The sequence below is a fragment of the Ruditapes philippinarum genome, unplaced genomic scaffold, assembly GCF_026571515.1.
Source record: "Ruditapes philippinarum isolate M1 unplaced genomic scaffold, ASM2657151v2 ctg1297_1_1_1_1, whole genome shotgun sequence".
NCBI classification, from domain to species: domain Eukaryota; kingdom Metazoa; phylum Mollusca; class Bivalvia; order Venerida; family Veneridae; genus Ruditapes; species Ruditapes philippinarum.
This window is the reverse complement of record NW_026863527.1, coordinates 29,821-43,954: the sequence shown is the minus strand read 5'-3', so window position 1 is coordinate 43,954 and position 14,134 is coordinate 29,821. Positions and strand designations below refer to the sequence as shown.

Here is a 14,134-nt window from a genome sequence, read left to right as displayed (position 1 = left end):
TCTTAAAATTTAAACATGACTTAATGTTAGCTTAGAAAATTCGGATTATATAAATGGCATTTGCTAATTGTATTCAGAGGCTATACAAATCTCCTGTACTTACATACTAAGTTAATATACCAGTAAATTGTTGTTTGTTTAAAGGTTTTGGAATTATTTCAACATATATCAAGCTGATAGAAACATCACGTGGTAACAGCCAATAGTATTAAAGAATAAACTCTCACAATACATGAGTACACTATTTTGGCTACCATAATTTTCTCTTTAAAGGAAATCAATATTGTATCTTCTCCGTAATGAAGACTCCAGTAAACACCATCTTACACAAACTTTGATGTTATATTTGTTAATGTTGACATGGCCACATGCATATTGTACCGAAACAGGCTAAGATCCTGGTAGCTTCAAGTGTGTGTGCGTGTGTGTGTGTGTGTGTGTGTGTGTGTGTGTGTGTGTGTGTGTGTATATATATATATAGACAGACATGCAATGTTACAAATGCCCTATTTTCCTCAATAAACAAAAACGAAACAATATTGAAATGATCGTCACATGTCGGGAATTGTCGAAGACGTCCGATAACTTTTTGATAAAAGATTTGTCGTTTAATTAAGCAGACGACAAATCTTAGTTACGTATTGACGTTTGTGATGCATACATTACCATACAATTGACGTTTGAAGGTTGCTGGACAATACAGCAAACAAACGACAGTATCAGGTAAAGATACACATTTGAATAAAAATATAGATAAAAACTATTAAATGGTGGTTTGTTTGAACATTTTTGCAAAACACAAGGCGGAAACTGTTTAAAACGAAGAAACATAAATAGAGGGTAACATGGGTGCTTAGGGAACAAGGAATTTGTGGGATCGGTTAGCATGTTTTACAAATATATGAGGTTTAAGTAAGTTTGACTCAAATAAGAAAGTTTCTTGTATTATATAATGGCTAATCAGTTTTGGTTTAAGCCGGTAAAGAATAAAGTGAAAATAGATATGTTTAATTTAAACGAATTTAAAAGATTACTAATTCACACAAGCATGGGAAATGATTAAAATGTGGATAAAAGTTTTATAACTTTAATAGTCACCGTTCTTTAATAGTAAAACCGTTTAATTTAATCGGTATATTGGAATATCGAGATAAAACTCTCGGTTAACCCCATTAAATTACATTTTTATTTCCCGCAGTATTATACTTGGATTGAGTAGAAAGCCTGTATATAGCTTATATGAACCAGCATCAAATCCGATTCCTGTAATCAACCAGTGCTGGTGTCATATGAGGAGCATGGCCGTAGTGTCAGTAGAGCTCAAATCCACAATTCCTATTATGAGAGGTAGACATCTTAACCATTATGGTCACTGCTGCACTGATACTGGTGTTCAACATTTTACAGTGTGCATCACTTCTCTTGTCTTTTATATTAGCCATTAATCAAAATATTGGTTCTTTAATTGTTGGTATGACTTCAGATATCCAGACTTATCTAATAATCATCCGGATGACCTCCGTGTTTGCACCATGCAGAACGCACATGCGCAAAACATAACTTCCGTTGCTACGGGCATTACATAACCTAAATATGTCTATATCTCTTACAGAAGATTTGTAAGAACATATCTTAATATTATATGGTGACGGCTTTTGTATATTACTGCATTTTTGTACGAATTTCAAATTATAATACTCGCATATATTTACCGAGAACCAAAAGAAGTTATATATACAGTCTTGTACTAAATACAGACAATTCAAATGATAAATGTTTGGTTCACATTTGTTTGGTAAAAAAAAAGATGTTGACAATTATTTCTCAATGTGCATGAATTTATAAGTTTGTGACAAAATGAAAACATTAAAGTCTTGTTCAAGATGACAAATCCGTGCAATGAATACTAAAATTTGGATTCTGTAACAAACTTCAAAGGTTAAGTCTTAACGTCGAGTGCATCCCATACCAAATTTGTCACAATACAGTTTTATCAAAGTTAGGTGAGATCAAATTTATGTCATTTGTTCAAACAAAACATTTTCATGATAAACGTGCTCAAAATGTTAATTAATTTCATATAAAAACAACTTCGTTTAATTTTGTTACATTATGCTGTTAAGAGGGAAAACGTATAACCTGTTTTTAAACATCACACAGACAAAATGCTCTATAACATTTAATGCTGAAATACATTATGCATGTACTTCGATGTCGTATATGGCATAACTGAGTCGTATATGGGTTAAATACGCCGTATGTGGCTCAATTATACCGTATATAATTTAATTGCTTCGTATGTAAGGTAGCTGCAACTACACAGCAACGCTGTTACTACAACAATTGTTGTTGCCAGTAGTACTACTTCTGCTGTACCTACTGCTGCTTCTACAACAGCTAAAAACACCTATAGTATAATATTAGTTAAAATGACAGGTTATATGGTCTTACACACCCTTGTCTGCATATATAACACGAGCCGCTTAGCGAATTTACGAATTTATAATTTATTTTTTTAGAAATAAAATGAAATTACTTCATGTTTATAACACGTTACGATTATCCAATGAAACACGACGTTACAAAGTGATATTACGGTAAAACAACCGTCTTGTGTGGCGTTGAATTTCGGTCACATCTACATGTAGCTCATTGATAACAACCACAAAAAGGTGCATATGCATTAATAGACCTTGAACAAAACTGTCAATGGATAGAAAGGAGTGTTTTTGCAAACATTGTAAATCAATCAACATTCGTAGATTTAGATATCAGATAAAACTAAAAATAGTTTAAAAAATAAGTTCAGACATATTGATCCGTTTAACTGTAAATGACATAAACATGTTTTAAATTAGAAATCATTGAATTTTAAGGGTTTCAAACTTGTATATCATTTCGTTATTGACCGACAGAAAAATGACCTCTCCGTACACAGCCATACAAGTCCGATACCTGTCTACTAAGATAATTGTGTGTTCGAGTCATATGCTGACTGTTGCTTAACACCAAGTCTAGGAAGTTGGGTCGAATATTAAATTAAGTGATTCAAGCTCAAAACATTTTTTCGTCTGCTATCCCGAAAACGACAGCCAACTGTGTCAGATGTCCGATCTACGGAATGCCGTTAGGGCCATTGCCTATGAATGTGTTCTATCGTGTTTTCACCATCGTACTGTCGCGTTTTCACCATCGTAGTTTCGTGATTTCGCGTTTTCACCATCGTACTATCGACTATCGCGTTTTAGATCAACACATTCATATGCGATGGCCCTAACGGCATTCCGTACCGATCGAGTATTACTTTAGGACAAGCTGAGATTTCCATCACAGAAACAAAAATTATTAACTTTCTAGCCGGTTATTCATAAGTTGAGATTTGACCAGAACGACAATTTTATTGAATGTTTTGTTTGATATAGCTTATGTCGATATTAGTCAATATTAGTTTATTAAGATGTAACAATAGCGTAATAAAGAGTTTGTGCATTGAGATGTCCTAATATATTGTAGAACAAACAAGACCCATTAGTGTTGTAACTGTCGTTGATGAAAATTGGAGCTCCACAATAATGGAATACAAAGCATCGCAATGCGATTTAATGGATTTATAATATAACTTCATTAAGAATTTATCTACATTTGTATACATGATAAAATAAGACTAAGCAAACATGAAAAGGAGGTCATCACGAAGATATATAAGTAAAAATCAATGACGTATTTTTCTAGAACTATAAAACCGCAAACTAGATGTAACTCTTTGATTATATTACAATTCAGATATTAGGTCCAAGACTTATTTAATGTATCTGAACTTAAAGCGCTACTTAAAATAAATACAGAATTCATGAAATAATATATAGCTTTTATCTTGGAAATCTTACAAGTCGACAAATAATTCACTTTTAACCAACAAACACGCTCGGACTAAGGAAGAACGGTATAAAATCACCACTGATATATTAGATCACGATCTGTCCAATTAGTCTCTAAAGACCATGTTATATCAATTACGACTCAGTTAAACATACGGACACACATGCTAATCATATTGGCATGTTAGTGTAGTTTAGAGTTCATTAGGAGCTGTCTAAACTATTTTTAGTAACGGCAGGAAATAAAGGAGTCGCAGAAAAGTTCAGTAGTCGCAGAACTGTCAGTAATGATGATAGTTAAAAGTAAATAATTGTTCCGCCATTCATCATATGTGTTTAATTAATACATCCCAGAAGTTACCATTCAAGAAATAATAAAATTGTGGAAGTGTGGACTTAAATAAATATCGGACGTTCTTATATCTTTCATATTTTCAAGTACTGAATTGTAAAATAAATCTAATTAGTTCATTAGTGTCCATTTATTAATATAAGGCATGATTTAGTGATCATTATAGGTGCACGAGTAAATGACATCCGTGCGATAAAAACCTGTCGACCTCATTTATTTCTTAACTTAACCAATCAAATGTAATCCATCATGTACTTTTTATAAAAAGATTGCAAAACATATTGTTGAGGTGCTTTGTTGTAAGAAGTTTCATAACAAATGAAAGACGTTTAACATTATGTATTTGTGGATGATAAATGGTTTGTCGGAAACTCTGTCTTCCTGTTGTAGCGACATTTATCACATAGCTCTCTCACATCTTACATGCAGACTTTTTCCTTATTTAAAAAAAATCCAGACACTATTTCAGGGAAGTACTTCATATACATTTACAAGGCTTACAAGATGGTGTCTCTATATGTGTTATTGATTGCTTTAAACATATTAAAACTAGGACAACTAAACATATAGCGACATATAACAATAACCTCCAGCTTCTCAAGTTTTAGAACCGTATCTCTATCATTTAACTTTATGTATATAAAAAATCAACGAAACAGTTTCCATAAACTAGAATTTCGTCAAATATATGCAGTGATCATGAAAGTTTAAAGAGTAACCTATGGGGAATATTTGTTAGGGCTTATTCTAACTAGAATCTTTATTTAAATTCTTAATATATAACTTACATCTAGACATCAATCTAGACTAAACATTTTCCTAAATAATTATATCACTGTTTTACTTTTAAGTGACGATATCCAGTGAAAACAATCTTATGTGAACGCTATAGTAATAAGTGTAAGTGTGTAATTTAACTTTTCTCACAAAGTTTTTAGGATGACCAAGGGAAAATATGATCGGGGTCGGATAAACCTCCTGTCAAATGTTACCAGTGTTGAGATTTTCTCACGTGTTGTGAGATATGTATCAGATCATCACACAAACATCACATAAGGTTACGTAACTCTTCACCATCGAGACATTTACTACAACATTTACAAGAAAAGAAGTTGTAGCTTGTATTTTACGATGTTCATCTTGGCCTTTGCCTCACATTTGTCTGCCAGTATGTCGGGGATTACGTAATAAACTTTGATAAAACATAACATTAACGCCCCAATAGCATGTATTGCTCAATAATATACTTAATATTGTTTCGCCTACATTTTATATCACAAATTCTAAAATGATCACAAACTTTCAATTATTCCTATAACAATTAACACATTCATATGCTTTTAGTTTGCTTCTCATTTCATTATTTAACTACAGATAGCAAATAATGGCTTTGATGTTAAATATTCAAAATTCAAGACTATAAGTTACTTGTTCATTTCATTAATAGAGTAATTGTGACAAATTCACGGTAAACTCTGCAACAGAATATATCAAGCATATACATTAGCATGTTGTCACACATTTTATTATAATGAATTAACATTGTATTAAATTAATGACGCCTTAATGTTAATGATACTGACAAGGCTGTAATTTATCATCGTTTATGTCACAGTGTGTTCACCAGTATCATTGTAAGTCACTTACATATTTTTATGATTTATGTTGTCCGAGATAAACTAGTTCCGGTGCGAAATACGGGTGTTCCGATTTTTTTTCTTAAAGAAGAAGAAAAAATTGTCTGCAATCGTTAACATGGTTCATTTCAAGATGAAGATTTTCATGTAATTTGTTGAGGGATCACTTTTTTCCAGGTTTTAATGTAAGTGAACGTTTGGTATGTTTGAGAACCTAGTAGTTTATTTGACCACGCTCATTATTATTATCAATGTCTGTTTTCTATTCGTGTTGCCTCCAAACAAACCCTCAAATACCCCCAACTTTCAACCCGTCCCTCGCTCGTCCTCTCCTGATGACGTCACAACACAATATCCTGATGCAGGAAATTAATGTGTGTTTTAGACTATGACTTCCGTGTGGCGAAAATGCGCAAGATGAAAAATTACGAAAACACAGCAGCGGCCTTTTTTCATTTTTCATCCTTTCGTCTTTTCGTCCCTTAAACACGACATGGCATAAACAAGCCACCATGCATGTTATTATCATGATACTTAATACGATATAAGAGGCATTTTATTAAATCCTCGTGAAAAAACGTGCAGCTTTTATGTGCATTTGATATGTCAGTAAGAAACAGTGTCGAATGCATTTCCTACTTGTTATCATGCATGACAACGTTAATCAATTATATGTACTTTCAAACCTAAGTGCAACATCTAAGATGTTTCTTTGACCGAGCTTCTGTCCGCATTAAGCTAATATACGCATGATCGTCTTATTTATGCGTATGTTTATTTATGCATTTACCTAACTTCCGTCTAGACTTTCGTGAAGATAAATTAAAATAGTGTACTTCAAGTTAAACGCTATGACAGTAGAAACTCATTCTATACCCTACGTTTTAATGTTATAAAAGTGTGCTTTTTAATTTTCTGTAAATTTTATTGGTCAATATTTTTGGGTTTTAATAAATCAAAATAAAGTAAAAATATATTTTCAACGTTTTGTTATAACTAAGATTCGTGAACAATTTATGAACATGTAACGCAGTCCACCCGCATTGCTCAATATAGGGAGAATATCGGGTTTGTAATCCAAGGGACACTGGTTCGATCCTCGTGCGAGGTGAGCTTTCTACAAGATAACTGATTTCGGACATTAAGGTAATGGTCATTTGTCTGCACACATGATTCAGATCTAGATTTCATGTGGGAAAAAATAGTAATCGGTCACTTTCGGAGAAATTGGTCATTACTGGTTGATTATCTAGTAAAGCCGGTTGAATGGCGAGATATATCCAATATGTGTAAAACCAACCGATCGAACTAAACCAAAAAAGATAAGCCCTATTATAAATTTACATACATGCATTAGGAAAAGTGTACCAAATACACAAGTATGTTTATCTTCTGTCACTTAATACTGAATTTATAAAAAAATATGTTTGTATAAGCCAGGAATAAGTATAACTTTATCTATTTTGAGAGTTTCTTGGAACTGGGTTAAAACTTTGTTCAAATATAATTTTTACTTCGTGGAATAATGGATGCAAATTATTTGGAAGATTTTAATGGTGCTGTGATTTTAATGGTACTTTTACTTCAGATTCTGAATACAGAATCAAGTTTTGGTATATCAAATCTATCAAATCAATGTTTCAGGTCACTCAAATCTGTGAGCTTTCTCGTATCAAGTATATTTGAGCCGTGTCACGACAAAACCAACATAACGGGTTTGCGACCAGCGTGGATCCAGACCAGCCCGCGCATGATCAGGATCCATGCTGTTCGCTTACAAACCCTATTACAAGTACAGATACTGATAGAGAACAGCATGGATCCTGATCAGACTGCGCAGATGCGCAGGCTGGTCTGGATCCATGCTGGTCGCAAACCCATTATGTTGGTTTTGTCGTGGCACGGCTCGTTTCGTTACGGTAAATAAAATTACAATCAAGAGTTATCTTTTCTTTATTGAAATAATCGTAGATAGTAAGGTATTCAATAATGAAATCATGATCAAGGGCTTTCTTTCGCATTTTAACGAATTATCAAGAGTTATCTTAAATAGTAACCTTTCTTTAATTGAATGAAGATCAAGAGTTATCTTCGTAATTGAAATAGTAAGCAGGAGTTATCTTCTCGTTTATGAAAATAATCTTATTAACGATAACAATTATTTTAAACCGATAGGAAAGTAGGAAATCTTTTATTTTTACTCGATGGTCAACTTAAAAACATTTTAGTGCGTAGACTGGATTCAAAGATCCATTTCAAAACTGAAACACTAAAAAAATAGAGTAAATATCATCATATTTAGCGAACCGGAAGTGATATATGTGCCACCAGCATACATGTAGAGCCATGCAATCCTGCACATCCGTACAGTCTGACCAGCTCTATACTATTTACTGTCTAACTTAAAGATTTATCTTGATTACCCTACTGAAATACTGTTGGAAAAATGCGTAAAATGAAACAAACAAACAAACTTGATTACCCCTAAAATTGCTAATGGACAGTTCCTTAAAAATAATTTAGGATAAGGGTTAGTCTATGTAAGTACGTTATTCAGGTGTTTTTATTTTACCCCATGATAATGTTGTTATTGTATAAATGGCCCCTAATTCAATTTAAAAATCCAAACCAGAAGCTCCTCCGCCATGTCTGTTTCAACGTTGTTTAATCTTTTATTTGAAAACGGCATTGTATGCTTCATTAAGAATGCACTCTCTAGATCGTGCATACATTACATGTATTACCAAAAACATTTGCTTCCACTTCTATATATACAACTGCTTTCCTAAACCCTAACCTTACCTATAATATCTGTTTGAAAATGTTACAATATCTTTAAGATCATAAATTCGTCCTTTTTTCAAAAGAGACTGAACAAAATAGCGTTTGATATAATGAACACAAGTATATGTAATTGATGTGTTCCATGTGTTCTAACACAATATCTGATTCTATTGAGTATTATAAAATTTATAGTGTATGAAAAGTATATAAAATGTTTGATATAAACTATATAAGGCAGTAAGTGAGTCGTTGTAGATATTTTGGTCAACAACTTATCATGCAATTTAAGGCTAAGCACATCATGTTTAACAATCAGTATCATAATTTGTTAATAAGGTAAATCATAATCTTTTGTAAAAAGCCCAATTACATATTTGCAATGAATAATGATAGTCTCTAATATTTATTTATTTGACCTTATTGTGTCCAATCTACAACGGGCAACGGGTCCGCTGAATAAAATGTGTTAATCTGAGTTAATCTTTTAAGGTATTTATTATTTATCAAAGGGTAACTCCTATAAAATTCTTTTGTTTTACGTTCTTTAATACGACCAAACGCATTAATTCTTTTGTGTTTAAGCATTAAAATATTTGACCGTACAATATTTACAAATGAAATTATTTTAAGTATTTTTCTTGACCCGGTCACTATATTCCTAAGGGTTAATACGGTATCATAGTTTGATGTAAACGTTGATAACTATCATTACGTGGTTGTTGTGACTACACGTCCCGTCCAACCACCATCCCTGTCACCCGTATTCCCTGTAATATCTGCGGGGTATTAACTTTTTTCTGTGATCATTCTGAAAACGAAACAACACGACTGACATACATTGTATATGTATGAAAATGTGACTCTTCTATTATATGTTGTACCGTTACAACATAAAGATGGCACAATTTGCACTGGCAACAGTGTCAGTCTATGAAAAAGTAATAGCTGAAAAAAAAAAGTTCCCAAAATCTTACTTTTTGTGTAAACGTTTCTACGGTTAATGATAGTCAGGGCAACGAAATTTAAGTCCCACTATAACTTGGTAATCATTGAAAGGAAAATGGTAACACGCGCTGCAGACGACAAAGAAAAGAGATTGGAACGCGCTGTCATCATGATAATTCACGCGGTGATGACGAGTATGTGCGTTTCCTGTACGTTACATGCACTCTACTTAAAAGACCCATTATGTCCGAGAAATGCTTTTATTTTAATTTCTCAAAAGTTTTTTTTAAATTTTTGTGTTCTTTTATAGTTTCCAAAAAAGCCCCCAAAAACTCATTGACCAAACACATGAAACATCTCTTCTTTTGTGTTTTGGCAATAAGTTCAGTTATAATGATTTAGTATTTTGTATGGATTAAAAAAAACTACTTTGTTTACATTTGCTACTTCTATGACAAATTATTTCACATCAAGCGCTGCTACTTTTTCAGTAAACAAGCATCTAACATGCTCTTAACAAACGTAATAAACATGGAGTTAGAAGTTAAGATTTTAATATTCGTTACTGAGGCATACTGTACCTTTAAAGTACTAGTCACTGCCTGACTACCTTCAAGGTCTTATATTATAAACCAAAACTTGATCATGGACAATTCTTAATTAAAAAATATATTAAGGTTAAGGGTGAGAAAAGAAAATGACCACAGTCACACCAGTCACACCACAGTCACACCACAGTCACACCACAGTCACGCCGCAGTGGTTGTATGGTTGGAAAGTAAAACACTGCTCGCTTCTCTTACATTTCTCAAGAGGGATGAGGGTCGGGTATGAGAAGAGAGGTTAGAAATGATTGGTGCATAATTGACGAGAGTATAAAGAACGTGGTTTATTCGGTTACATCATTTATATCACAGCAATCTTATCCCGAAGATAATACGAGATAGTGTCATAACTGATGAACGTTACAATTAAATTAAACTTTGCCACTGTTTTAATTAGTGTTCCGACACTTATCAAATTTCCAGAAGTCGTGAGACAGTGTTAACATAAGTTTGATCTTTGTTCATTTCTTAGTATCGGATGTCATTGAAATCTATGTGAAAATAGTAGTGAAACTTGCAATACACATTTTATATCATGATATGTGATATATTTGCGTTTATCATATAATTGGACTGATATACTTAATTCAAATTGGTATCTCAGCTCAGGGTTGCGATCCCACGTGACTTTTTTGACAAGGTGCACGGGGGCAAATGCTTAAAATAGCGGGTTTTTAAAAATTTCTTGAATATATTTTATTATATCGAAGGGATTTCCTTACATAGGAATCACTTCTCCTAAACTGTTTCCAACTTTTTTTGAAGTTACTTTCATGTAAACAATAAAGGGGATTTAATATCAAATTACCAGATTGAGCTAGCAACAAAACAAACCCTGATCAGACTGAAAGGTCTTGATGTAAACTGATCGCATAAGCCGGTCATTTTTGGTTCCAGTAAGTTTAAGGTTAAAAAAAAATAACCATTCAGGCCATGAACTCGTTTTTGCTTTGTTAGACATTTTATTCTGAGCAAATGACTCATCATGTCGAGTATTTCGATGCCTTTCGGTTGTTCGATAATAAATATTAATAATTCAACGTGGGCTTAACGTTCCTTTGCAAGTGAAAATTCAGAAGCTATAATGGTTTGAAAAGTGCAGTAATTTAATGTAGCATTATCTAAACGATATTTTCTCACGTTGTAATGTAATATATCTCTCTTATATATAGTCAGCTTATATAATACCAGCTTATAGAGAGTTTCGTCATTTTACGTGAATTTCGAGTGAGAGTCTCACACCAAATTACTCCCAGACAACAGTTTCAAAATTATCATTTATGATGAGGAAAAAAAGCAATTTTAGAAATATGTTGACTTTGAATATGCAGATGAAATGTGGAGAAAAATTTAACCATCACATAAAATAAGTGTTTAAGGACTGCTATGCATTTTCTGTCAAAAGTTTTTACAATTAAGCTCACTCAGAAAATGCCAGAGACGTTGTTCACATATTTCTAAAAATGTGTCTTAACTGTCACTTTAGTCTAATTTTATACACGTATATGAAAAACACTTTTGTTTGAACAAGTGTTCTAACTTTTTAATATTTCCTTTAGACGAGACTTTAACGAGCATTTAAATACAACGTGTCACGTCGGTTTATCATGTAACAACTTTAAAGGGACATCTCTACATATACACCTATAGGTTTTGCTTTTTATACATGTATATATAAAAGCTGTTAAACGTAAAAAAAGAAAAGACTATATCTTAATGTTCTTATAGTCATAGTATTGTTCTCTTTTATAAACCCACCTTCAATCAAATTGCTTTTTGCCTTTTGTCATTTTTATAAGAAAAAAGGAGACGATACAAAAACAAATACAAAAACACGAGCAATCTCTTAAACGACACCAGGGATTATGTTTCAACCTTCATTTACAAACTACATTTACAACTAAGTCATGAATTTCACAATATTTGTCAGTTCCCTTTAACTTAATATAATTTTATTGCTTTTATATTGTAGAATTAAAAACTTAAGCAAATTGAAAACATTTGAAGCTATTGTCCAATTGATTTATATCTGTCGAATCAATTTTTTCTAAAGTGACAGTGTTTCCTCACACAATTGTCATGTTTTTATCTCTCTAACTACATGTTTCAATTTATCCATTAACCTATGATAAAATGTCAATTTTTATTTCCTGCTGTTTTTCTCCTATTTACCACTAAAACAACAAAAAGCTTTTGTTATTTTAATTCATCGTTTTTGACATAATCATGAAAACAATCATGTTTTTGTAATTCTTCTTCTTTGAACTTAGTTACGACAGGGCGCTGATTCGACTTTGATAAAATTATAAAAATAACCCGAACAGATAAACATGAAAATTTTATATATTATTAGGTGTAAGAAACAATATCAAAGTTTATGTGTCATTAACCATGCATTCATGGTCGGGTCAGAGATAACCATTATTTGCAATGTAAATTTAAACGAACGCAAGGAGTAAAATGAATATAATTTAAACTTACCATTTGTAGAAAAAGCCAAAATCCACATGAGTTAAACCGAAAATCCATTTTCGTACAATTTTCTCCAGAAAATCTTCTTTAAAAGCCAAGTTTATTCCAAGCACGAAAACACAGAAGTGAAATCAATACAGACAAAGTAGCAGACGAAAAATGTGACTTCAGACTTTTAACAAAACTGCCTTTCCTTTACGCGGTCAAATAACATTTATAACATTGAATTTGTCGTCTGTCTTTGTTATGTGGATTTCGTTATGTCAGACGTGTAGAAATGAAGGCAATCTAGTAAAAAATATTCCATTCACAAATTATCAACCTTAACGTGACCCCTCCTATTTTCCCCGATACGTTACTGATTTTATCGTATGATTATCTTGAATAAAAGCGTCGTACGATTTATGTCCGGAAAATTCTCTTGAAATTTTCTATTTATACCAACCTACAGGGAACATAAGTCAGCACTTGAACTCCCTAACACGTGTATTACTTTAATTACACTGTCAAGTGGACTATGATTATTATATCCACTTTTTTGTTATCCAAACAGAATTATATAGAAATTTAAATAAAAAAGTATTATTTAAATTCGACCACACACACATTTATTAAATCATTAATCAGTGACGTTTCGATATTTTAAGCAAATAACGAGTGCTTATACATTGATCTACCGATAAGATATCATTCACGGTTTAGATATCAATAATGTTAGTGCATGCGCAGTAACAATACCCTCACGAGCAGGAAAAAACGTCTGTGTAGCAACTCTTAAAAATAAAATATGATCAATTGAAATATAAAACACGCGGTTGTCAGCTAAACGTCATTATGTCAGAGCGTAAAGGCGATTCATACTCTCTATATAATGAGGTTATCAAATAGTTTCCGTGCCGAGTTTGACTGGTAGCTCACAATGAATCTGTCACCGTATACCGTGGTATTCTGACATAAACTCAACAACTTGTTAGCACTGAGCAATTTTATTTGAGTTAAATGTCCCAAGTGACCGGGGTATCCTGCCGTGTCGGCAAAATACCTCGTATCTGCAGGTATTCATGAGGTGATTTAATTTTAATAAACCTCGTGCATACAGAAACAGAAATTAATATGAGTAAAAATGAGTGTACCTTTAAGAACTAACATAATATAACATATTACCATGAAATTAAGTATATAAAATTAGTAAAACCTGTTTGGGCCAGATACTATGTCGTCTATTGACATACTTAGACTTTGTCTGAATCCCTTCCTTTCAAGTTCGGGCAAACACAGCTGAAGTTTTTCTGAAAGAGACATACAAGATTGCAAGTCTATCCTGCACGAGATTATATTTTGATTTAATCAAAATCTCGTGTCGTAAGTAGCGGAAACAGGATACCGTATCTCCTTGAATAACATTCGATATGTATTATAAACAATATTCTATCCTTGCCTATTTTGAATAAATGCAGATTA

General features: G+C 32.6%; 1 protein-coding gene across 2 annotated transcripts in view; it reads right to left on the bottom strand.

Annotated features, from left to right (window-relative positions):
- LOC132722313 (uncharacterized) overlaps nt 1–13,509 on the bottom strand; it is a 46,122-nt gene extending 32,613 nt beyond the window's left edge. Inside the window, exon 1 of one of the 2 annotated variants that reach the window (XM_060706782.1) lies at nt 12,683–13,509. In XM_060706782.1, coding sequence (XP_060562765.1) covers nt 12,683–12,730 — 48 coding nt within the window. In that variant the 5' untranslated portion in view covers nt 12,731–13,509. The remainder of the gene's footprint in view (nt 1–12,682) is intronic. The other variant, XM_060706784.1, reaches the window with a different exon arrangement.
- Between the last annotated feature and the right edge of the window lie 625 nt (nt 13,510–14,134).